Here is a 22,387-nt window from a genome sequence, read left to right on the forward strand (position 1 = left end):
CTCCATTCCCCTGCAGGCCCAGGCTTCCCCTGTCACAGGAACCACCACTCGGAAGATGGAGCAAGGGAAGGGTCAGGTTTTAATGTCCCGGTCCTCAGGCCCAGGCCGTCCAGCGCCCAGCCATTCCCTGCGGCCCTGCTGCTCACTCCGGCGGGGGCCGGCCTGCTTCATCGGAGCCTTCAGCAGTGGCCGTCCCGTCATCCTCCGGCACCAGTTCCACGTCCAGCTCCAGCTGGCCCATGTAGAGGCCCACAGCACAAGCCCAGAGCAGACCAACGGCCAGGACAGCGCCCATGCCCGCGGCGGCACCCCCCAGCGAGAGCTGCATGGGCCCCCGCAGGGCTGCCAGGCCCACCACGTAGGAGGCACCACCCCACACCACGCACAGGCCGCCCAGCAGGAAGAAGCCTGTGGGAGAGGGCGGAGGCCACAATCAATGGAGGGGAGGGCCTGGTGTCCAAGGCTGGGGCTGTTGGGTGGGGGGGGGGGAAGGCCAGGATCAGGCAGGCAGGTGCCAGAGACATAGGGAGTCAGGGGATTGAGGTGGATTTAGAAGGGGGATGAGGCAAACTCCTAGGCAGGACAGGTCGGGGATAGTAAAGAGCCAAGGTCAGCAGGCATGAGAAGGTATCAGAGGGGTGTCTAGGACTTGGCAGTGAGGTTCAAGCTCAGAGGGGTGGGGGGGTTGGTCTGAGAGCAAAGATAGGGTTGGAGGAGTAGCAGCTGGGCCTAGGATCCTCATCTTTGTCGAGAAGTCAGATTGGAAGGGAGGACCCACAGCCATGCCCTGGGCCACCCACTCAGGGGTGGGGTGGATGGAAGGTCGACACAAGTGAGGATGAGACAGCTTCCGGAGTGGGGAAGAATGAGAGGTTCTACACTTACTATTGGGAAGGATTGGGCAGGAGAGAATCTGCACTCAGGCGGGCAGCGTGAGTGCTCTGCATTCCCCGGTGGGGGAGGAAGCGTCCACACTCCCGGGTGGGGGCAGGAGTGGGGGTCTGCACTCACCATAGGCGGCTTCCCGACCCATGTCACTCTGCATGAAGGAGATGACCCCGATGCCTGATGCCAGGAGGCCATTTCGGAACCAGGAGAGGAAAGCTTGGAGGGAGGGGGAAGAAGCAGCATCAACCCAAATCCTGCCCCCAAAGTCCTCAGCCCAAACAGCCAAACCGCCCCATCCCACTCCAAATTCCCACAAGGTCCTGAGGGACCCCCACTTCACCCTGTCCTCCCCAAATCCTCTCTTGTCTCCATCTCTGAACACTCTCCCCAAACTCGGCAACACTTAAGACTAAAGACAGTCCGCAAAATCTGCAGGGAAATCTAGGACCAAAACTGCAGAACTTAAATCTGAAGACGGGAAGACCCCAAAGAAGTCATCTTGGTCAACACCATGGGCTGATCTCTTACTTCTTTCTCAGACCTCTGGCACAAAGCTTTTCCCCACCCCTCCCCCATCCCGTACATCTGGATGCCCCATCCTCTCCAATCCTGACATAATGCCCCTCCCCTTGCAGCCTGGATCACCTCGCCCTCCAATCAGCCCAGAGCTTTTCTTCTATCGGTTGTTCCCTCCTCCAATCTGGAACTTCCCCCTCTTCCGTGGGGATCCACACTAACATCTTATGCAGAGTGGTCGCCTTTTCAATCGAAACTGGCCAACGTGGAGCCCTCTTGTAAATAACTCTCCCACCCCAAGCACTCTTTGGAAGCCCCTCTCGTCCAGACATCTCAGTTCTTCTGAGGCTGCCTGTCCTAGCCCGACCAGCCTCTCGGACCCTTGATCCCATCCGCAAGCCCTTCTCCGATGTGGATACACAGCGCTCTTGCAGCCAGCGCTTCCCTGCGCGTATACGGAAGCCGTTCTTCTCCCTTTGAGCCCGGGCCCAGTTTCCAGCAGAAGCCCCACCCCCATCTCCCACTCTCGTGCGCGGACAGCTCGGCTATTCCAAACCTCCTCTCCCATTCGAGCAGACCCGTGCCCCAGCTCCAGACCTGTCTCATGCGCTTTCCGGAGGAGCCAGGCGTCTGCGCGGTCCAGCTCGGACACGGGGGGCGGCGAAGACCCTGCGCGGGGGCCTTGGCCCGGAGCGAAGGATCCCCGGGCGCCCCCACTCCGGGACCGCGGAGGCGGCAGCAGCGCCCCCCGGAAGCGGAGTCGCGCCAGGCGGGCGGCGGGAACCCACCACCAGCCGCCTCCCATGGTTCGCACTACGGACGCCGCTAACCGCCCCGCCCCACGGGCCTTCCGTAGGCTGAAGTACACGTTACTCACACTTAGCGGCCCACCCATTGGTTTTATGCGCGCCACTCAAACCCAGTTCTCACCGTCCATTGGTCAGAATGGCAGCAATTCCCTCCTCCGTCATCTGTGCCGGTACTACTTGTCCCACCTTGCTTCTGGTGACGGACTACGAATCCCAGCGATCATTGCGCCAGGGGAAAGCCAGTCTTTAGAGGCGGCAGGCCCGATGTCTGCCGGCACTTGTAGTTTTTGTTAATGACTTTCATTCCAATGGCCAAAAAACAAAAGCAAAACTCTTAATATAGAATCTTTGCAAAATCTCGAAGAGCCCAGAGGAGAAAGTGAAGCTTACCATCAATCCCACCAAATCAGCGGTTACTGCTAATATTTTGTTATCTTTCTAACCCTTCTTTTTTTCTGTGCAGATGTCAAATGAGATGCCAATTAATTTTTTTCACATTTCAATAAATCATGAAAATTGACCAGTGGCATTATTTTTCCACAACATAATTTTTAAAAATATATTTATTTTGGGTGGCCGATTAGCTCAGTTGGTTAGAGCGTGGTGCTAATAACACCATGCCAGTTTCCATCCCCGCAAGGGCCACTGCGAGATGCGCCCTCCTTAAAAAAAAAAAAGATAGATAGATAGATAGATAGATAGATAGATAGACAGATAGATATAGATATAGATAGATAGATAGATAGATATAATGGTATAAGATACAAAAGGGTCTAATGAAAAGTAATTTCCACTCCGTGCCCTAGCCAGCCAGTTCCCATCTCCCATCCCACAGCATCAAGTTTAATGGTTCATACTGATGCATTATAAAGGTACCAGAAGAGACCCCAGGCCCTAGATTGTTTCCAGTTGTCCGTATTGTAAACAATTGTGGTTTCCTTTTAGGTCTAAGTCTATATCTGAGTCCAGAAGGACCTGATCCCATTGGCAAACTTCAGCCTCCAGCTTCTCTGCCTCTGAATCCACACATGGCTTTATATCCTCTGGTGACCTTAAAAATAAAACTTTTTATTTTAATTATCAGCAAAAAATGCGTTTATCCTGGAACGGCAAAGAATTGCAATTTGGGGCACGCAGCTATAGAAAAACCATAGATAAGTCCAACAAAGGAGAGGAAACATTATTTTATGGAGAAAAAGGAAGAAGTTGGGAGGGGTTGTTTTGAAAGAAAATCCATTGGAGAAAAACAAAAGGTCAGGGAGTTAACGCTTTCTCATTAGCTGAGCTGCTGGGGTGGTCGATTCCTTGTAGGAGATGCAATACATCTTTTCCTGATGGGGCTTATAATTGATGATTCTTTCCTGTAGACTTTTTTTCTGTGGGGTTCTGTCTGTAATTGACAGTTCTTTCTGCGAATGACATGGAATGGTAGGTACTGTGTGAGAGCTCCCCCTTCTGGAGTCCCGACTGTATTTTAGTTAGGATTCCCTTTATTAATTTTCACTCTCTTTCCCGCACTGTCATTATGATCGCTATAATTATCTGTCTCTGCCGTCAGTCTGTCAGCTTCCAATGGATGAGGTCCTTGATTAACACATCTCCATGTCCCCCAACCCGATGTATAGGTAGGAGACTTGGTAAGTAATAATAGCAAACATCTACCAACGGCTTTCTCTGTGCCAGAAATTGTGCTAGGTACACTATGTGTTTAATGTCATTCAATCCTCATTGTAACAGTTATGGATTAGAATATTCTCTCTTTTATAGAGGAAAAATGAGGCTCAGAGCAGTGAGGTAATAAAAGTTAATGTTTATTGAGCACTAATCATGTGTCAGATTCTGGCTCTTGCTTTATATGGATACTCTCATTAAATCCTCAGAATAACCCTAAGTGATATGCACCATTATTATCCCCATTTTACAGAGGAAGGGAAAGGTTAGGTCAGTTGTCTTAAATCACTCTGCTAATTAGGTAAGTCCAACACCAAATTACTCGCCACCATGCTATGCAGCTTATACTCATTCATCCATTCATTCAACAAGTATTTACTGAGCACTTGCTCTCTGACAGCATTATACTACACATTTGATATAAATCTGTAAACAAAACAGACAAAATTCTCTGCCCTGAACTCCCTCAATGTAACAAAGGGCATCTACAAAGTACCTACAACTACCATCATTCTTAGTGATGAAATATTGACTGCTTTCCCCTTGAGACTGCAGACAAGGATTTCCACTCTCATCACTTCTAGTCAACATTGTATTGGAGGTCCTAGCTAGTGCACTAAGGCAAGAAAAAGAAATAAAAGGCATATAGATCTGACAGAAGTAAAACTGTCAATGTTTGCATGTGATGTGATTGTTTATGTACAAAATTCCAAGGAATCAAAATAACTACTAAAACTAATAAGTAAATTTAGCAAGGTTGCAGGATACAAGACCAATATACAGAAATCAATTTTATGTTTCTATCCTACCTGGAAGCAATTATAAAATGAGATTGAAAATAATCCCCGGCCGGCCCGGTGGCTCAGGCAGTTAGAGCTCCATGCTCCTAACTCCGAAGGCTGCCGGTTCGATTCCCACATGGGCCAGTGGGCTCTCAACCACAAGGTTGCCAGTTTCGATTTCCCTCAAGGGACGGTGGGCAGCGCCCCCTGCAACTAATGCTTGAACAGGGCACCTTGAGCTGAGCTGCCGCTGAGCTCCCGGATGGCTCAGTTGGTTGGAGCGTGGGCTCTCAAACAAGGTTGCTGGTTCGACTGCCCCAAGGGATGGTGGGCTGTGCCCCCTACAACTAAGATTGAAAGGACAACAACTAGGAAAAATCCTGGAAAAATACACACTGTTCCCCAATAAAGTCCTGGTCCCCTGCCCCAATAAAATCTTAAAAAAGAAAAAAAAAGAAAAAAAAAAGAAAAGAATCCCCTTTATAATAGCATTAAAACAAAAACCACTTAGGACTAAATTTAACAAAAGAAATGCAGGATTTCTACAACTGAAAACTACAAACGGTACTGCTGAGACACATTAAAGAAGATCTAAATAAATGGAGATATACCATGTTCATGTATTGGAAAACTCTTTGCTTCCTTGGAGCTTACATTCTATAAGGATAAGCAGAAAATAAGCAATAAACATGCTAAATAAGTAAATTCTAGGGAAAGTCCAGGAGAGTAGAAGAGCTTAGAGAGGGTCCCTAACCCAGCAAGGCTGTGTCTGAGTTGAAACCTGAACTATGAGTAGTCATGAACCAGATAAAGAGTGTTCAGAACCCTGCAGAAAAAAATCTGGGGCCCAAGAAAGCTTACAGTGAGTGTAGGAGACTGAACATAAATAATAAAATAAAACTCCAATTATTTGCCATCACAAGGTGGTTTTCTTGCTTACCTGTGGGCAGCTGTGGCAATTATATTTTCTGAGAAGCCCTAGAGTGTGTAGAGACTTTTTTTTTCAAAGATTTTATTGGAGAAGGGGAACAGGACTTTATTGGGGAACAGTGTGCACTTCCAGGTTGTCCCTTCAGTCCTAGTTGTTGAGGGCGCTGCTCAGCTCCAGGTCCAGCCGCAGTTGTTAGTTGCAGGGGGCGTAGCCCACCATCCCTCGCGGGAGTCGAGGAATCGAACTGCCAATCCTGTGGGCAAGAGCCCACCAGCCCACGTGGGAATCGAACCGGCAGCCTTTGGCGCTAGGAGCACAGAGTTCCAACCGCCTGAGCCATGAGGCCAGGCCCCTGTAGAGAGCTTTAGAATTCAGAATGTCAGCTCTCTGTTCACCCTAACCTCAACCAGAGCAAGGCATTGATAATCTTGACTCTCCAAGCTTACTCCATTTAGTTCCTGAGCCACTTTTAACTCGTGATCCTGTGCACTAGGGGAGCCATGAAGGATTTATGCAGGGGACAGACAATGTTCAACTTATATGTTAAGGTCACTCAGCCTTCCTGTGGAGGGCAGGTTGTAGGAGGGAGAGACAGGAAATTTGCAATGTTGGCAGGTAAACCTGCCAACAGCTATCTCTTTCTCTCCATTTCTTCTCTAGTCCAAACCCTTTTTACCTTTCACCTGGACAACTAAGACAGCACACTCACTGGTCTCCAGACCCCCTTAAAGTAGATTCTCTATTTACTAATTCAGGAAATATTTATTGAATATGTACAGTGGGCCAGCTTGTTTGAGACACTGAGGATATAGCAGTGAACAAAACAGAAAAATAATGTCCCACATATGACACTATTGGGGAAGTGGGACGAAGGAATAATTAATGTAAAAATCCATGAACTCTTAAGTCGGTGAAGAAAATAAATCAAGGTGATGAGGTAGGTAGAGAATAAATGCCAGCCTCTAAGATGACCCTGGTGATCTTCACGGTTTGTGTAGTCTCTTCCCACATCCAGTCAGCCCTGGTCTGTGTGACCAGTTGAATACTGTGGACTTCTAAGGCTGGACCATAAAAGACATTGTGACTTCTGCCTGGCTCTCTTGGATCATCTTCTCTGGACGAAGCCAGTTGCTGTGGTGTGAGGACACTCAAGCAGCCTTGTGGAGAGGCCTGGATGGAGCAAAAGTGAGGCCCCCTGCCAACAGCCAGCACCAGCCATGTGAGTGAACCACCTTGCAAATGGTCCCTCCAGCCCGTCAAGTCTTTGGATGACAGCAACCCTGACCCAAATCTCATAAGACCCCAAGCCAGAACCCCTCAAAAGCTGCTCTTGTGGGATTTCTGACCCACAGAAACTGTGTGCAATAATACACGTTTGTTTTAAGCCACTAGGTTTTGAAGATGGGACAAATGAGTAGCAATCTGAGTGACAAGAAGGAGTCAGCCAAGAGGTGAGGAGGAGGAGGAAAGCTTCAAGCATAGAGGACAACAAGTGCAAAGGCCCTGAGACTGGAGTGTGCTTGACATGCTGGAGGTGTAGCCAGGAGGCCCGTGTGGTTGGAACAGAGTGAGCGAAGGGGAGAGTGGGAAACGAGGAAGTCAGAGAGGAAATGGGGTGGGGGGCTGTTGGAGTCTTGTGGGCCACAGTGAGGTCTCCACATTTTAAGTGTGATGGGAGCCAGTAGGAGATTTTGAGCTGAGGAGTAGCATGATCTGACATAGCTCTTTAGAATATGCTACTGACTGCTCAGTGGAAAATAGATTTAGTAGCCAGACATCTAGTGATGTGTCTCCCTAAACCCTTCAATAGTTCTCCATCACCCTCTGAAATCTTGGCTACAAGGTCTGCCAGACTAGGCCCTTCTTGACCTCTGCCCCTGTATCTCCTGAGAAGAGCTTGCATTTTATAAAGCAGGTGGCAGGTTGGAGGGGGTTAAACTTGGGGAGGGAGTTCAAATGAGCTGTAATAGATAGCCTGCCTGCCAGCAATGAATACTAAGCATTAAATGGGATTAAGTGAGAACTGAAAATATGTGAAACATTGTTCACATTCTTGGCTGGTGAAATAGTTTAGGCTGATTGGGGGGGTGGGGGGGAGGGGGGCGGGGTTGGGAATTGAATGCCAGAAAGGGTCAGGGCAGAGAAAACAAATCCAAACAAATCCTCCTTAAAGAGACAGATCCCAAAGCTCGTCCTCTTACTGCTGCAACATGATCAGATCAGTGGTTCTAATACGAATCATCTGGGAGCTTTAAAAAATGATTAATGCTCCAGCCCAATCCCAGACCAATGCAGTCAGTATCAAACCAGCCACTGGTATTCTTTTCCAGTGAATGTATTTTCATTCACTACCAGAAAGAAATGATAACTATGTGACACAATGGAGATGTTAGCTTAGGCTATGGTGGTAATCATACTGCAACATATAATTGTAATGGTATATATCAACATGTATCAAATCAATACATTGTGCACTTTAAACTTATACAATGTTATATGTCAATTATAGCTCAATTAAAACAAAATCTTTTTTTAACATTGTGCATTTATTTATAAAAAGGTTAGAGAAACACACAGAACCTGGCCCCACTGTGTAACGGGGAGTCACCATCGTCATAATAAATACAGTAGGGGCTGGCCCAGTGGCTCAGGCAGTTGGAGTTCTGTGCTCCTAACGCCGAAGGCTGCCGGTTCGATTCCCACATGGGCCAGTGGGTGCTCAACCACAAGGTTGCCGGTTCAACTCTTCAACTCCGACAAGGGGTGGTGGGCTCTGCTCCCTGCAACTAAGATTGAACACGGCACCTTGAGCTGAGCTGCCGCTGAGCTGCCGGATGGTTCAGTCGGTGGGAGCGTATCCTCTCAACCACAAGGTTGCGTGTCTGGTCTGACTCCCGCCCAAGGGATGGTGGGCTGCGCCCCCTGGAACTAACAACGGCAACTGGACCTGGAGCTGAGCTGCGCCCCCCACAACTACGATTGAAAGGACAGCAACTTGACTTGGAAAAAATCTTGGAAGTACACACTGTTCCCCGATAAAGTATTGTTCCCTTTCCCCAATTAAAAAAAAAATCTTAAAAAAAGAAAACTTAATTAAAAAATAATAAATACAATTTTTATTAATAGCATATTAATATTTTATTAATAAATAGCAATTTTAAAAAAAGAAAAAGTACTGGATTGGAACAGCTGAGCGTCATCCTGAGCTCCCCCCACTCCCTCTCACAGGGGGGGCCACAAGGTAGATGCCATTTTCCGTCCCCTCTTCTATCTCCCAACCTTCCATAATTATCCAGGGTTAAAGGTAAAAGAATGTTTCTTTCCAGGTGTCATTATCCCTCAAAACCCCAAAGTCAGAACTCCTTCCCTTCCTTCTGCAGGCATCATTTGGGTCAGACAGAGTTTCCAACCGAGGTGCCAAGGGGATATCCTAGGGGTCCAGGGACATAGATGGTGGGCACTTTGTATATGAGGGGAACCACATCTGGGCATAGAAAGGTGGAATAAGAGCTCAGTGAGAGAAGTAAAGGGCATCAAACAGACTAAGTGTCTAAACTAAAATAAGGAAATTCAAACTGAATTACCCCTTCTGCATACCATAGCACACCCATAGTACAGATGAGGAAAGTGAGGCCCAGAGAAATAGAACTTTTTTGCCCCACGGGCTGCAGAGCCAGCAATTGAACTGGGTCAAACTGGGCTCCTCCCCCATTCCTCCCTATGGTGGAGGGGGAGCCTTTTCAACCAAGACTGCAGTGGATGGGGGCAGTGAGGAAGGGTCTTTGGAAGCAGAGAAAATGGTGGTCTTTGGAAGGGAGGTGTGGAAGGGTCCGTGATAGGGAGTGTGGGGGTGCAGAGGCTATGAAGGGGGAGCCCACGCAAACCCTCAAACTCACACTGTAGTCATGACCTTGAGAGAACCCGAACGGAAACGCAGTATCTTTTTCTTGAGCGAGTGGGAAGCCTTGATCTTCACAAAGACTTTGGCGGGGCCCGCTGGCGCCCCTCCACCTGCACCGCCCCCTGGCCCGGAGGCCGCGGTGGCTGCCACCAGCTGCTGCGGCCACACGAGGCCACCGCTGCCGTCTGAGTCGCTGGATGCGGAGCTGAAGGCAGGCGACTCTCCCTCGCTGGCACTAGATTCACTCTCCCCGTAGCCGCCGCCAACGCCGCCCGTCGGACCCCGGCGTCCAAGGGGCCCCAAGCGCCCCGCTGAGCACTCTGAGTCGCTGCCTGCGCAGCCATAGAGCAGCCGGCGCTGAGGAGCAGACGGGGATGGGCCAGGCCCGGGGCCGCGGGCCGCGGGGCCGCGGGGCCGCCCTCGGCGCCCATCGGCTGCGTCGATCTCGGCGGTGGAGCGCCAGCGGCGGCAGGACCCCGCGGCCTGCGCGGCCAGCGTGGGTGCTGGGCCGCGGCGGGGCCGCGGAGGCCGAGGCTCTTCCCGTTCAGCTGTAGGGTACTTGGGGGGTCCCGGAGGAACCGCGGCGGCTCGGCCCAACAGGCTGGTTTCGGACTGGGAGCGCGCGGCCTTCCGAGCCCTGGGCGAGCCCCGACGGCCCGAGGCCTCCGTCATGCGTCCGCGGCGGCCGGCAGCCCGGGGACGCTCCCGAGGTGGGGACTGCTCCACGCTGCGGCCCCGCGTCAGTGGTGGCGCTTTGCGGCGGGCCGCGCGGCCAGGGAGGCCGCGGGTAGCCGCCTGTGCCCCGGGGATGTACTGCGCCTTCACCAGGCGGCCCTCGCCCGGGCTGTCGGGGGGGCGAGGACACAGCTGGCGGCGCAGCGGGCTCCGACGCCGCCTCCGACTCCCAAGGCGAGGCCCAGGCGCCAAAATAAAGTAATTTTAAAAATGTATTTTTATCAAGAGCTGACCAGATGTCAGGGACGGTTCAACAACTGTAGACACGACATTGAACCAAAGAGATAAATGATCAGCTTTCATGGTGGGACATTTTGGAGTGCGAAGGGAATGACAATGTCAAATTGTGTCACCTGCAAATCAGGCATTTATTCAGGCTGTCCTATGACTCCCTTAACTCCCTTAAAGTCTAGCATTTTCTCTGGCCAGGTGTGCACGTTTGCTCATTTCTCACCTGAATGAATTTAGTCTTCTCTCCTCCCTACATAGCCTGGCAGTACGTAGGTCACCCCAACTCCCAACCAGCACTGAACTGTGAAACATGCCTCCTTGTCAGTTTCTCCTGAGAATCAGCTGACCTCCGACACATTTCCTGTCTAACCTCCCTCTTACTTACTTCTCCATATCTACCCAACTTCCCCTTACTGAAAGCCCTTTTACCACAGAAACGCAATGCTTTTTTTGTTTGATTTTTGGATGCTTGCAGATTTCTGAGGTCCCTACTGCAATGGTCTTGTTGAATAAAGTTTCTCCTTATTTTAATCTGGGTCTGTTTTTATTTGACATCTCCACAAAGTTCTCACGCATTCTTCACTAGGTTAATTCCTAGATACTGTATGTATAGTTTTTATTGCTTTTGGGAAGGATATCTAATTTTCTGTTAATGTCCCAGTTGGTTATAGAGGAATGCCATTGATTGTTTAAATTGAGATATAATTCACATACCATGAAATCTATCCTTTTACAGTGTACAATTCAATGGTTTTTAGTATGTTTACAAAGTTGTGCAACCATCAACACTACCTAATTCCAAAACATTTCATTATCCCCAAAAGAAACCCCATCCATACCCCCTACACTTACGCCACACCCTGGCAACCACCATCTACTTTCTGTCTCTATGGATTTGCCGATTCTGGACATTTGATAGGGAAATGGAATCATGAAATATGTAGTCTTGTGTGTCTGACTTTTCTCACTCAGCATAATGTTTTCAAGGTTCATCCATGCTGTGGCATGGACCAGTGCTTTTCATGACTAATATCCCATTGTATGGATCAACCACATTTTATTTATCCATTCAGCAGTTGATGAACTTTTGCTCTATTCACAGGACATTCTCCCCCACTTTCTGTCCTCCTGACAGGCGAAGCAGGGTCCCGCCAGGCAGACACAGCCCCAGGTGAGGGCACAGGCCTTGCAGAGCCTAATGGAAGCTGGATTTCAACCCAGACTTGCCTCTCAATTGCTTTTGAGCAGTATACAACCTTCCCAACTGCACATGGCATCTCTGTGAATGCTAATTCAAACAGAAAATTAATTCATTGAAAACATATTGGGCAGTCTAGGAAGTGTTTCCTTACTCATAAAGAGATATGGAGAAGAGTTCCTTCTCTGCTTCTGCTTTTCGCTGGCAAGGAGGTGAAGGCTGGGAGATGCTCTAGCCGTATTGCAATCACGATGGGGGCTGCTGGCATGTCAAGACCAGCAGTATGGAAAGATAGTCCAAACCTAGGTGAATTTGCAGTTTACTCCGATTTTGCCAACCCCGAAGTGCCCTGTTGGCATTCTTACCTGAGATGACAGACTCCTGGCTCTTTAAACAAGCTGAGTTGGAGTTTGAGTTACAGATGAAATCATCCTTACTCAATATGGATGCATTAGAAGAGATTCCTAGGTGGCATTCTGAATTTCTGACATAAGCCTAGAGCTTACCTGCTGAGACCAGCAACCAGTGTAAGGGCAATGAGGACCCATCCCTAAGAAATATTTGGGGATCCCAATTAAAGGGCAGTATGGCCCCCCAAAGACATCCATGTCTTTATTCCCAGAGCCCGAATATGTCATTCACATGGCAAAGAGGGCTTTGCAGGTGTGATTAAGGATCTTGAAACGGGGAGATTATCCTAGATCACCCAATGTACTCCCATGGAGCTTTAAAAGCTGAGAAACGTTCCCAGCTGTGGTCAGAGAGAGATGTGACAATGGAGGAAGGATCAGAGACATGGGACAATAATGTTTTTGAAGATGGAAGAAGAAGGCCACAGATGGCCTCTAGAAACCGGAAAAGACAAGGAAACACAATCTTTCTTCCAGAAAGGAATATAGCCCTGGCAAGTTTGATTTTAGCCCAGTGGGACCCATGTCACACTCCTGATCTCCAGAACTATAACAAATTTGTCTTTTTAAGCTATTGTTTGTATAATTTATACAGCAGCCATGGAAAACCAAGAGGCCCATTGAAACAGAGGCCAAAGTAAGTCCAAGGGAGATATGGCTAAGCCCTGCTTACCCTGCACACCCTTCCCAAGTGTGGCTTTCTCAGATAAGGACCCTGGTTGACAAGTGGGTGGTGTCTTGAGTCCCTTTGGGCTGTAACAAAATACCACAGTTCTGGAGACCGGAAATCCAAGATCAGACCACCCCCAGATTGTCTGGTGAGGGCCCACTTCCTGATTCACAGACGTCTTCTAGCTGTGTCATCGCATGGTGGAGGGGGCGAGGACATGGCAGACAGCTCTGTGGGATCGCTTTTCTAAGGGCACGAATTCCATCCGTGAGGGCTCCATCCTCCTAATCGCCTCCTAATCCCCTCCCACCAGGGAATAGGTGTCAGCATATTAATTCTGAGAGGACCCAAGTATTCTGCCTAAAGTGGTTAGGGCTCCTGCTTCTTCTCATCCCTGGAAGCCAGCCCAGTTGTCCTGCCTTCATCACTAGCGTCTGTGAGCCGTGTGCGGGCAGGACCATGCCCATGTGGGTCACCGCTGTTACCTGACTGCTGAGACTGGCCTTGGCCGGAGCTCAGGCTCTTTGGAAGCCCCATTCCCAGGGTCACCATGGATGTCTCCCGAGGGCTGGCCATCAAGAGAACAGATCCAGGATTCACCCCCTGCCCTGGGGCAACTCCCACCCTCCTTGTTATTCCCAGGGATAGGATAATGGGAGCAGCATGGAGACTCGAGACCTGCAAGCTTTTTAAAATAACTGCATCCTTTAATGGCAGTAATACAATTATTGGATTAAGAGACCACAGGAGAGAGGGCAGGTGACATTTCTGGAAGACAGATACAGAGTACAAAAAAGGGTGGAATAGAGTCATGCGACAATCATTGTAAAAATACAGTACGTTATATACATATTTGCACCATCAACTTTCAACTCTGAAGGAGTATTTACACTTTTGTTACAATCCTGGTTAGAGAACATTTTTCTTTAAAAGCTCAGCCTGATGGCAAATGAAAATTTTGGGTGAATTCATAGTCCATGAGGTTCTTAGGCTGAATATCCAAGAGGAGGGTTCCAGCGTCCATTTCATCCAAAATTTCGGTTTTAAAAAAGTATTTCATTTTGCTTTACAAAAGAAATTCTCAAAGGAGGGGGAAAAAAAAACCAAAAAAAAAACAAAAACAGCCACACTGCGTATGCTTACTTATTTTACAACACCAAGGGCTGCAGCCCTCCTGCTCAAGGCCAACACTTGGTGGCTGAAGAAAAATCTCACTAATGATTGTTTAAACAAAACAAAACAAAAAGGACACAAAGACAAACCAATCCAGCCTGATCACGGCGCACTGACCCTGTGGGGCTGCCTTTCCTGCCCTTGCTTCTGGCCCCAAACTCAACAACTTTTTCCCCCGGACAGAGGGCTTTGGTACAGCAGCCTCATTCACCTCCCACCCCAAGGAGCTGGGAAGGGGAACCCTTTGGCTGGGTCACCAGGTTTCCTCATTATCAGCAAGGGAGACGAGGGCCTTAGCGAGGCGGGCGAAGCGGCAGCACACAAAGGCAGGGGAGGCCAGCAAGGACTGGCACGCGGCTGAGAAGGACCCCGAGCCACAGGCCTTACCCTTTCCCTCGGCCAGTCTCCCCAGGCCATGGCCACAGGGTGGGCTACTCTGGAGCTCAGGACAGGGCTGGACATTAGCAGGGGTCCTAGTGGGAGGGGGCAGCCCGGTGCAGATGTCTCTGCTCCCTTCCCGGCTCAGCCGAGTGAGGGGAGCAGAGTGAGGGGAGCAGGACACAGGCTTCGGGTTGCATACCCCCCACCCCCAGCAGGGGTCCAGGTCACTCTCTTGGAGAGGGCCCAGCAGCCCTCACCCTGCCCTGGCTACTCTCTGGAAGTACCCACAAGTCCAACATGTCTCTGAACCTGTGTACCTGTTGGCTTAATAGAAAACCAAACACATCAAAACCAAGGGCCCTAAAAATAGGGTGCAAAGGGGGGTGAGGAAAGCAGAGAACAGGAACACTTTGCCAAGAACCACCGAGGGCTCCCTCTGTCAGGAGCCTGGTGGGGTGGCCAAGCCACGGATCCTTGAGCTGTCCCCGGAGGGGCCAGGGCCGGCACACTGGGCGCTCTGGTTTCTGAGGACCAGGACCGACCCCGGCAGGAGCTAATACTGACGGAAAACACTCGGTTTGCGGAGGCTGCCTCCTGGAGGCAGTTTGGGGGACCTGCCCCACACCAGCCCTGCGCCTCCAGGTCCATCTCTCACCCTGGAGTCTCCTGACACAGGCCGCAGGGTGTGGGGTCAAGGCTGAACTCTGGACGGAGTAGGGAGGCCTGTGTGTGAATCCAGAGGAGACAACAGGAAAGGCTTCGTTTCTCCCAGCCCAGGCCGCTCCCAAGGGCTCTTTTCCTTTCTTTCTTTGATACTTTTCCACTCCCATCGCCCCCCGACGTGGGCCATCGCAGCCTGTGCACTGCAGACGGGGTTCTAGAAACGTGTGGACCTGCTTCTGCAGGGTCCTTCCATCTTGGCTCTACCTCACCTTCTCATGCAAAAGGGTGAGTAGCGTTCAGTGCCTTCTCAATGCCTACTGTTCCCTTTGTCCTGGGGGTGGAGGGGGAGAGGAGGGACCAAGCTGCACCCAGAAAACCCACCAGACCCCCAGCCCTCAAGGAGTCCTTGCAAATTGGGCCGGCCAGACAGAGTGCCTGCTGGGGCTGAGGCCCAGGGGACTCGCAACTGTTCCTGTGCACAAGTAGGTTTTCTTGGCGCGGGAGCCGGGAGCCCCGCAGCACTGACCAGAACTGAAGATGGTTACATACAATTTATATGTTTCAAACAGAAAGTACTACTTAAAAAGAGAGAGAGGAAAAAAAAAAGAGGGAAAAAGAAAAAAACATCCAGACCCCGGCCCCGTACCCCCAAGTTCCCACCTCTGGTTGCTGCACTTAAATATGCCCTGGGAAGGGTGGGGTGCAGGGAGCGCCCGACGCCCACTTAACACTACTGGCAAAAGGGGGAGGCAGTGGGGTCGAAGCCTTTAAAAACATCTTTCAGGGACCCCGCGTCCTGTTCGCCCTCGCGGGCCGGGCTATTGCCAGCAAACGGGCTTCCGGAGCCCGTCTTGGGCGCCTGTTTCACGGTCCCGAAGAGCGTGGGCACAGGCAGGTTGTGCACGCCGGGCTGGGGCGGGGTGCCCTCCGGTGGTGGGGCAACCGCGGCGGTGGCAGGGGCCGCTGCGGCCTTGGGCCGGGGCCGGTTGTAACTGTTGTATCTGTCCGTGGCCGTGGCTGCGCCCCCGTCCACACCGGACTTCCCTGATTCTGGCTGTTCCAGGGCAGACTTCCGGACGAACGGGGGCTCCTTGGTCTTGGCAGCAGAGCTCTTGCCGTTGCCCTCGGGGCCCTTTGGCTGGGCACCCGTGTCAGCAGCTGGCTCTGCGGCTTTACCACCTGCGTTGGGAGTCCTGGGGTCATAGAGGCTGATACCACTAAGCACGCTGCTCTGCCCACTCCCGCTGCCTTGGCCCAGCCCTCCGGCTGCCAGCACGCGGGGGTCATAGGGGGCGGTGGCTGGGGGGGAGGACTCCCCACTGGGGCTGGCGGCTGGAGAGGATGCTTCGGCAGGGCCAGGCTTGGCAGTGCGAGAGGCGGCAGCGGAGTCTGCCGGCTTCTGCAGCCGAGGGTCGCTGGGGGCCTTCCGCACCCGGGGGTCACTGGGCTTGTCGCTGGGGCTGGGGGCCGCCGAGGGGCCAGTGGCATTGACAGTCTTGAGGATGCGCGAGAGGAGCTCAAAGTCAGGCAGGCTGGAGCCAGATGTGCCTGGGTCCGTGGAGGTGCCCGGGCGCTGCCGGGAGTTGGAGGGCCCTGCGGTGCTGGCCCGATGCAGCCTGGGGTCCAGGGCAGGCATGGACTGCAGGGCTGCGGGGAGGGGCGGCACCAGGTCCTGCTTGGGGATGGGCAGGGGGATCAGGTCCTCCGGGTTCCAGAGCACAGTGCGGGCGAAGCTTGGCTTGCTCAGGGTCACATCCTTCTTGATGTGGCTGAACTGCTGCAGCTGGGATCGCGGGTCCCGCAGCGGGTGCCCGGGGAGGGGGTCCAGGGGAATGTTCACGGCCTTCTCCCGCAGGGCCCGCTCCCCTTCCTCCTCTTCCACAGGGGGTGGCCCAGACCCCTTGGAGCCGCTGGGGCCTGTGGGGTTGGAATGAAGGCCTCCTTCGGGCTTGGGGGTGGGCAGGGAGCGAGCCAGCCGAGGGTCGGAGGGCCCTGTGTCACCTGGGCCCGATGCACTGGAAGCCTCAGCATGGCGGGTGAGTCTGGGGTCCCGGGTAAGGCGAGGGTCAGCCAGTCGGCCTCCTGTGGGGTGTCCCTTCTGGAGGCGGGGGTCCCCCAGCCCACTGCTGCTCAGCTCCCCAACGGAAGCCTGGGGTCGGCTGGACGTCTGCTGCCTCAGGGTCTTCAGGATGGAGGTGACACTGCTCCCACCCTCATCCTCGTCACTTGAGTACCAGTTTCCGGTGTCACCTGAGAAAGAGCAGAGAGGAGCAGGAGGGGGTGAGTGGCCACCACATCTACCAGCCTTCTTGGACCCGACAATGCCCACTGGGTGAATGCCTCCCCGGCCTCTTACCTCTCAGAACCTCAGTTTCTCCTCTCTTAAGACACCCCCTCCTCCAAGGCTACCACAGCCAGTGAGTTCAGGCCAGCCAAGTACCGAGCCTGGCAGGTCCCTGGCTAATGTTTCTAGACCTTTCCCGCTGTGCCAGCACTGCTCTGTTTTGTCTTATTAATTCTTACAACCAGCCAGGAGGTAGTTTTGTTATCAGGCCCATTTGATGAGAAAACAAAGGCATGGACGGTGCTCTGAGATGGGGCAGAGCGAGGCTTGAGCCCAGGGCGCTGCCACCGCCTCCTCACCCACTGGGCAGGCTCAGCCCCCAGTGTGGCAGCCTGTGAGCAGCTATTACGGACTTAGCTCTCACTGTGCTTGGGGCTCAGACACTTGCCCCCGGCCTTCACGATACTACCGCGTCCCAGGGAAGGGCAGTCACCAGCTAATGAGAGGCGGGGCCAAGTGGGCAGACTCAGAAAATGGCCCAAGTCCAACCTCCTAGGCAGATAAAGCAGGAGCCACCAGGGGAGGGGGCTGCTCCCTCTTCCCACTGTCCCCACTTGCTCCCGGGCTCCTGTCAGGGCCACCCGTGGCCTCTGGATTCAGATTCTAAACAATTCGTCCACGCCATTTCACGCGGGGGTGGATGCTACCAGGTCACTGCACGGCCCCATGCGACTGGCAGCTGACTGACTGACCGTCACTGGTTTAGTCAACGACTAGCTCTCATCAGCTGGCTTCCTGAGGACATGGTCTGGGGAAGGGGTCAGCATCGTCCTACAGCCCCCTCTGTGAGGGCACAGCAGATGAATCATGTGGGCTGCTGTCTCCTCCAGGGACCAGCCCTCCCCCTCCATGAGGGGGTGGAGGTCTCTCCCAACCCACAGACACAGACACGAAGGGCAGCCCTAACCTCCAGTTTTCCTCAGGGACATGCAGCAGCCCTGGCCTGACCTCACAGCCCTCAGCAGGGGTCCTCCCTGGCCACAGGCTCCTTTGCGGCGCCAAACCCGACCTAGGTATCCCCACCTGTCCCCTGCACAACAGCACGGGGCCTGCGCCCATCAGAGAAAGCCCCTGCCCCTGGGGAGGACACATGCCTTCCTCATTCTCCCGGTCCTGCTTGCTGCTCTCAGCCAGCCTCCTCGCTCTTTCCTCCTCCTCCTGCTGCTTCTGCTGGATCCTCAGGTACAGGGCCCTCTGGGCTGAGGGCAGGAAGTCGGGGACACCGGCGCCCGGCTTCGGCCGGCCTGGGGGCCCTCCCTCAGAGAAGCTGTCGGGCTCCAGAGGGTGCTCGGGGAAGAGGTGCTCCCCAGGCTCCCCTGGCATCTCTTCGTAGTGCCCGTAGTCCTCTGTGGCAGGGAAGAACCGAGGGTTCGTGTCGGGAAGGGCCTTGAGGCACCAACTCCAACCCACCCATACCCTCAACTGGAGAACCACCCGGTGGCGATGACGATGGGTGACAATGTGCAGCCCGTTCCTTCCTACCCTCCCGGCGGGGCCCCGGGAAAGCCCAACAGCGGGGAATGGAGCAGCCAACCTAGGATACAGCAGGATGAAAATGGGGTTCACAGCGAGGTTTAGTGATGTCAGCAAATGCTCATGATGTGAAAACAGGATGAAATGTCATACGGATGTTTATAAAATGCAAAGAAAAGGCTTTGGAAAGACAGACAGAAAACAGTCTCTTTGGGAATGAGATTTGGGAGAAAAAGGCCCAGGGATCTTTCACTTTTTACTACACACACTCTGACCTGTTTTAATTACTTGCCAGGAGCACTAGATTTATAGTTTATTTGCAATAATCAATAAAGAAAAAACCTGTACCTCATAGTGAGCTCATAATATGAGCTCAACCACTGGGAATGAAACTAGTAAAGAAGAGAAGGAAACACACCAAAACGTTGCTATGGCCATGTGTCAACTCAGAGGTTCATGGGTGATTCCTCCTCCTCCCCCCTTTGCGGGTTCCCGAACTCCACAAACGTTTATGAGCATGTTGCAGCATTTAAAAGGGGGAGGGGCAGCACGGCTGGCTGGGGACAACACCTGGAGACTCTGTGTGTGTGTGTGTGTGTGTGTCCCTCTCTGAGACAGACAATGTGCAGTGAGCACTGCCCCACAGAACATTCTATGATGATGAAATGTGCCGTATCTGCACTGTGCCATGTGCCTGCCACTCTCCATGGGGCTCTGGAGCATTTGCAATGTGGCCAGTACTGCCAGGACAGGGAATCTGTAACTTAATTGAAATCAGATGCGTGGGATTAACATGATCCAATTGGCCAATACTTCATACACAAAACACAAAGCCGAAAGTGAAAGGTCATCTTCTAGCCCCTGAACTTCCTACCATGTGAACTGGAGGGGCAGCCTGGTCTAGGCCACACCCTGGCTGGGAGCTGGGGACACTCAGGGAACAGCAGTCAGTCCCCTGCAAGGAACTTTGCGTCAAGTGCGACTCGCTCAGTGGCTGTGCACTTGTGAACAGTAAGTCCTCACTTTATGTCATGGACAGGTTCGGCGGCTTGAAGAGAAATACAACGAAACCAACTCACCAGAGGCCACTTGCTATAAGGGAGAGTTAAGCTCCTGTGGCACCTCATCAACACTGAACGAACCGCGTGACGACCTGCCATCTACTAAACACCACTGCCCGCGTACTCTGAAAGGGTCGATGTCCTCAGGCAGGAAGTGAAGCCAATTGCTCTCGGGCTACGTGCTGTTAACAGCCTGACAGACCAGCTTTCCTTTTGTACCCAGACCTTTCCCGTGCACATTTTATATACATTTTTAAAAGGGGAGGAAGTGTGGGAACCACAGCACCCCCTCAGGCAGCCTGCTTTGCTCACTTGAGAACATGTCGCTTATCTTTCCGAAGCCACTGTTCCTCACCCCCAACACCTGCTCACGGCTTTGAACATCATCGAGACACCAAACCTACATAGACCTCCAGCCTGCTTGTCTCCCCTGACACCTCTCAAATGGGCATCTCACACTTAACGTGGCCAAAGCAGAAATGCTGTCCCCACCCCAACTCGGCTCTCTCCAGCGGGGCTTCCAGGACAGGCGGCATTAGCACCCCCAGAGTGACTGTCCTGTGGCCAGAGACCCATCCGCTCCTGCCCACCTTGGAGGGCACGGGAGTCACGTCGGCCCCATGACACCACCTGTAAACCGAGAAGCCTAGTCCTGCTCCTCTCTGCCACCTGGCTGCCACCCGACTGCAGCTCGCCTTCGCCCAGGACGACTCCACGGCAGCCCAGAAGCCTCCCTGATGCCACTCCCGCCCCTACTACCCATCGCCCTCTTATCTTCTGCCTATACCGTCATTCTTCCCACGAGGCCACCTCGCCATGGTGACAGAGCCCCTGCACTAGGGATGCTCTCCCTTGCCTTTCCTTCTAAGGCTACCTTTGCTTTTCTCAAACAAGCCAGCTGGCTGGGCCTCCACACCTGCTGTGCCTCCTGCCTCGGCCGCCTCTTCCCCTTCACGACCCAACTCCCAGTCGCTTCTCAGACAGGCCTCAGCGACCGGCCCCACCACCGCCAGACCCGCCCAGCCCGCCGTGGCCCCCACTCTCCCGCGGCACCCCGTGTTACTTCCAGCAAGGAGCAATGCTGAAATGAGCCTTTGCATTTATTTACACACTTCCTGCCTGCCTCCTCCACTGAAATGCAGCCAAGGCAAGGAGCACCGCTGCTTCGCTGGCTTTGACCTCGGGCTGGAGCCCATGCCCTCCTTCCCGAAGGGCGCACTCTACTTCCTGCAGCTGCAGCGTCACCATCTCACCACCCCAACTGTCAGACATTCACGCTGGTACCAATGTACATTCTTGTTTTAATAAGGAAAGAAACGAGGAAGGAAGATGGTCAGACGTGGGCACAGAACGAGCAGAGTCGCAAGGCTGACACTGGCAGCCCCAAGCCAAGAACCACCGACAGGAGGCTGCGCGGGGAAGGGCCTCTCGGCCTCTCACCCCGACACCACGCCACGCCTGCCCCACTGAGCTCCCATGCTCCCGACTGCAGGCACAGCAGGCAAAATGTCTAAGAAACTAAAATGACAGTGATAATAATCACAACACTCCTTCCGGCCTCAACAGGGCAGTGACTCCCATTTCAGGGAAAATGTTCAACCACTCACAGGACGGAGATGGAGCTGGACTCATGCTTCCAAAGACTCAGATCGAGGAAGGGAAACTGAATCCTCAGACTACCACCCGCTGCGCGGCCCCACCTGAGCCCTGCGTACCTGTGTCCCCCATGAGTCCCGGCTCCATCTCCATGCCTTCCTGCTGCTGGTAAAAGTTTTCATAGAAGTTCTGGGCTGGCGGGATGGGGGGCATCATTCCAGAATGGGGAGAGTCTCCAGGACCGTAGGGCATCATTGGGGGGCCGCCGGGTCCCATGGGCGGGCCAGGGTTCATGCCAGGGCCCATCGGCATATCGGGGTGCATGTCCGGATGCATGTCGGGATGCATGTCTGGGTGCATGTCAGGATGCATGTCGGGGTGCATCGGACCGCCCATGGGCCCTGGGGGTCCCATGTTGGGCCCAGGGCCCATTGGTCCTGGAGGTCCTCCGGGTCCAGGGAACCTAGGAGGAGGACATGGTGCTGTGAGAGGGGCTGCAGAGGGAGGGTGGCAGACACAGTACGGAGACGTGGGGGCATCCAGGCCAGGCCCTCTAGCTCAGGACAGTGACAGGCCCCAGGCACTCACCTCACGCCCAGCTTCTCCGCCAGCTGTCCCGTGGGCCGCACCACAATCTCAAACAAGGAGGGGATCTTCTTGTTGTACATGTCCTGCTGCTGCTGCAGCTGCTGTGGGGACAGCGGCTCATGCACGGCCATGGGCATCTGGGGGGGCCCAGGGGGCGGAGGGGGGGGTGGAGGTGGGGGCGGGGGTCCGCCTGGCATGGGTCTGCCGTTTGGCGAGGTTGGGGCGGGGGGGCCCGGGGGCCGAGGCGGGGTGGGCAGGAGGCCCACGCCGGGCGGCGGTTTGGGCAGCGGGTTGATGCCCTGCTTCTTCAATTCCTCGACTTCCTTCTCGTCCTCAGCACCCGCTTCCGCATCATCAGCCAACATC

At 53.2% G+C, this 22,387-nt stretch overlaps 3 protein-coding genes across 8 annotated transcripts in view; all 3 read right to left on the reverse strand.

Moving 5' to 3' along the window:
- Positions 1-56: 56 nt before the first annotated feature.
- On the reverse strand, positions 57-2,255 carry TMEM160 (transmembrane protein 160). The gene is made up of 3 exons (XM_033129499.1): positions 2,002-2,255; positions 1,012-1,104; positions 57-408 (listed from the first exon to the last, which is right to left on the reverse strand). The coding sequence occupies exons 1-3, from the start codon at positions 2,207-2,209 to the stop codon at positions 143-145; spliced, it is 567 nt and encodes a 188-aa protein (XP_032985390.1). The 5' UTR covers positions 2,210-2,255; the 3' UTR covers positions 57-142.
- A 6,528-nt stretch (positions 2,256-8,783) lies between these two features.
- LOC117035391 (dapper homolog 3-like) lies at positions 8,784-13,318 on the reverse strand. The gene is given in 3 exon segments (XM_033129265.1): positions 8,784-10,362; positions 10,364-10,461; positions 13,228-13,318. Coding segments are annotated over 3 exon segments (1,062 nt in total). The 3' UTR covers positions 8,784-9,489.
- Positions 13,319-13,424: 106 nt separating this feature from the next.
- The window catches only part of ZC3H4 (zinc finger CCCH-type containing 4), a 41,205-nt gene continuing 32,242 nt past the window's right edge, over positions 13,425-22,387 (reverse strand). For 5 of the 6 annotated variants that reach the window (XM_033127112.1, XM_033127111.1, XM_033127114.1 and 2 more), the window contains 4 exons: positions 22,022-22,386; positions 21,553-21,896; positions 18,398-18,649; positions 13,425-17,209 (listed from right to left, as the gene is read on the reverse strand). In XM_033127112.1, coding sequence (XP_032983003.1) covers positions 15,690-17,209; positions 18,398-18,649; positions 21,553-21,896; positions 22,022-22,386 — 2,481 coding nt within the window. In that variant the 3' untranslated portion in view covers positions 13,425-15,689. The remainder of the gene's footprint in view (positions 17,210-18,397; positions 18,650-21,552; positions 21,897-22,021; position 22,387) is intronic. The other variant, XM_033127116.1, reaches the window with a different exon arrangement.

The sequence above is a fragment of the Rhinolophus ferrumequinum genome, chromosome 15 (genome assembly GCF_004115265.2).
Source record: "Rhinolophus ferrumequinum isolate MPI-CBG mRhiFer1 chromosome 15, mRhiFer1_v1.p, whole genome shotgun sequence".
In the NCBI taxonomy this organism is placed as follows: Eukaryota; Metazoa; Chordata; class Mammalia; order Chiroptera; family Rhinolophidae; genus Rhinolophus; species Rhinolophus ferrumequinum.

Coding starts and splice junctions, on each gene's coding strand:
- TMEM160 (XM_033129499.1), bottom strand. CDS start 2,209: ATGGGAGGCGGCTGGTGGTGGGTTCCCGCCGCCCGCCTGGCGCGACTC. Junction 1,105..2,001: donor CCGGAAAGCGCATGAGACAG/GTCTGGAGCTGG, acceptor CCTCCCTCCAAG/CTTTCCTCTCCTGGTTCCGA. Junction 409..1,011: donor GGGTCGGGAAGCCGCCTATG/GTGAGTGCAGAC, acceptor CCTCTCCCACAG/GCTTCTTCCTGCTGGGCGGC.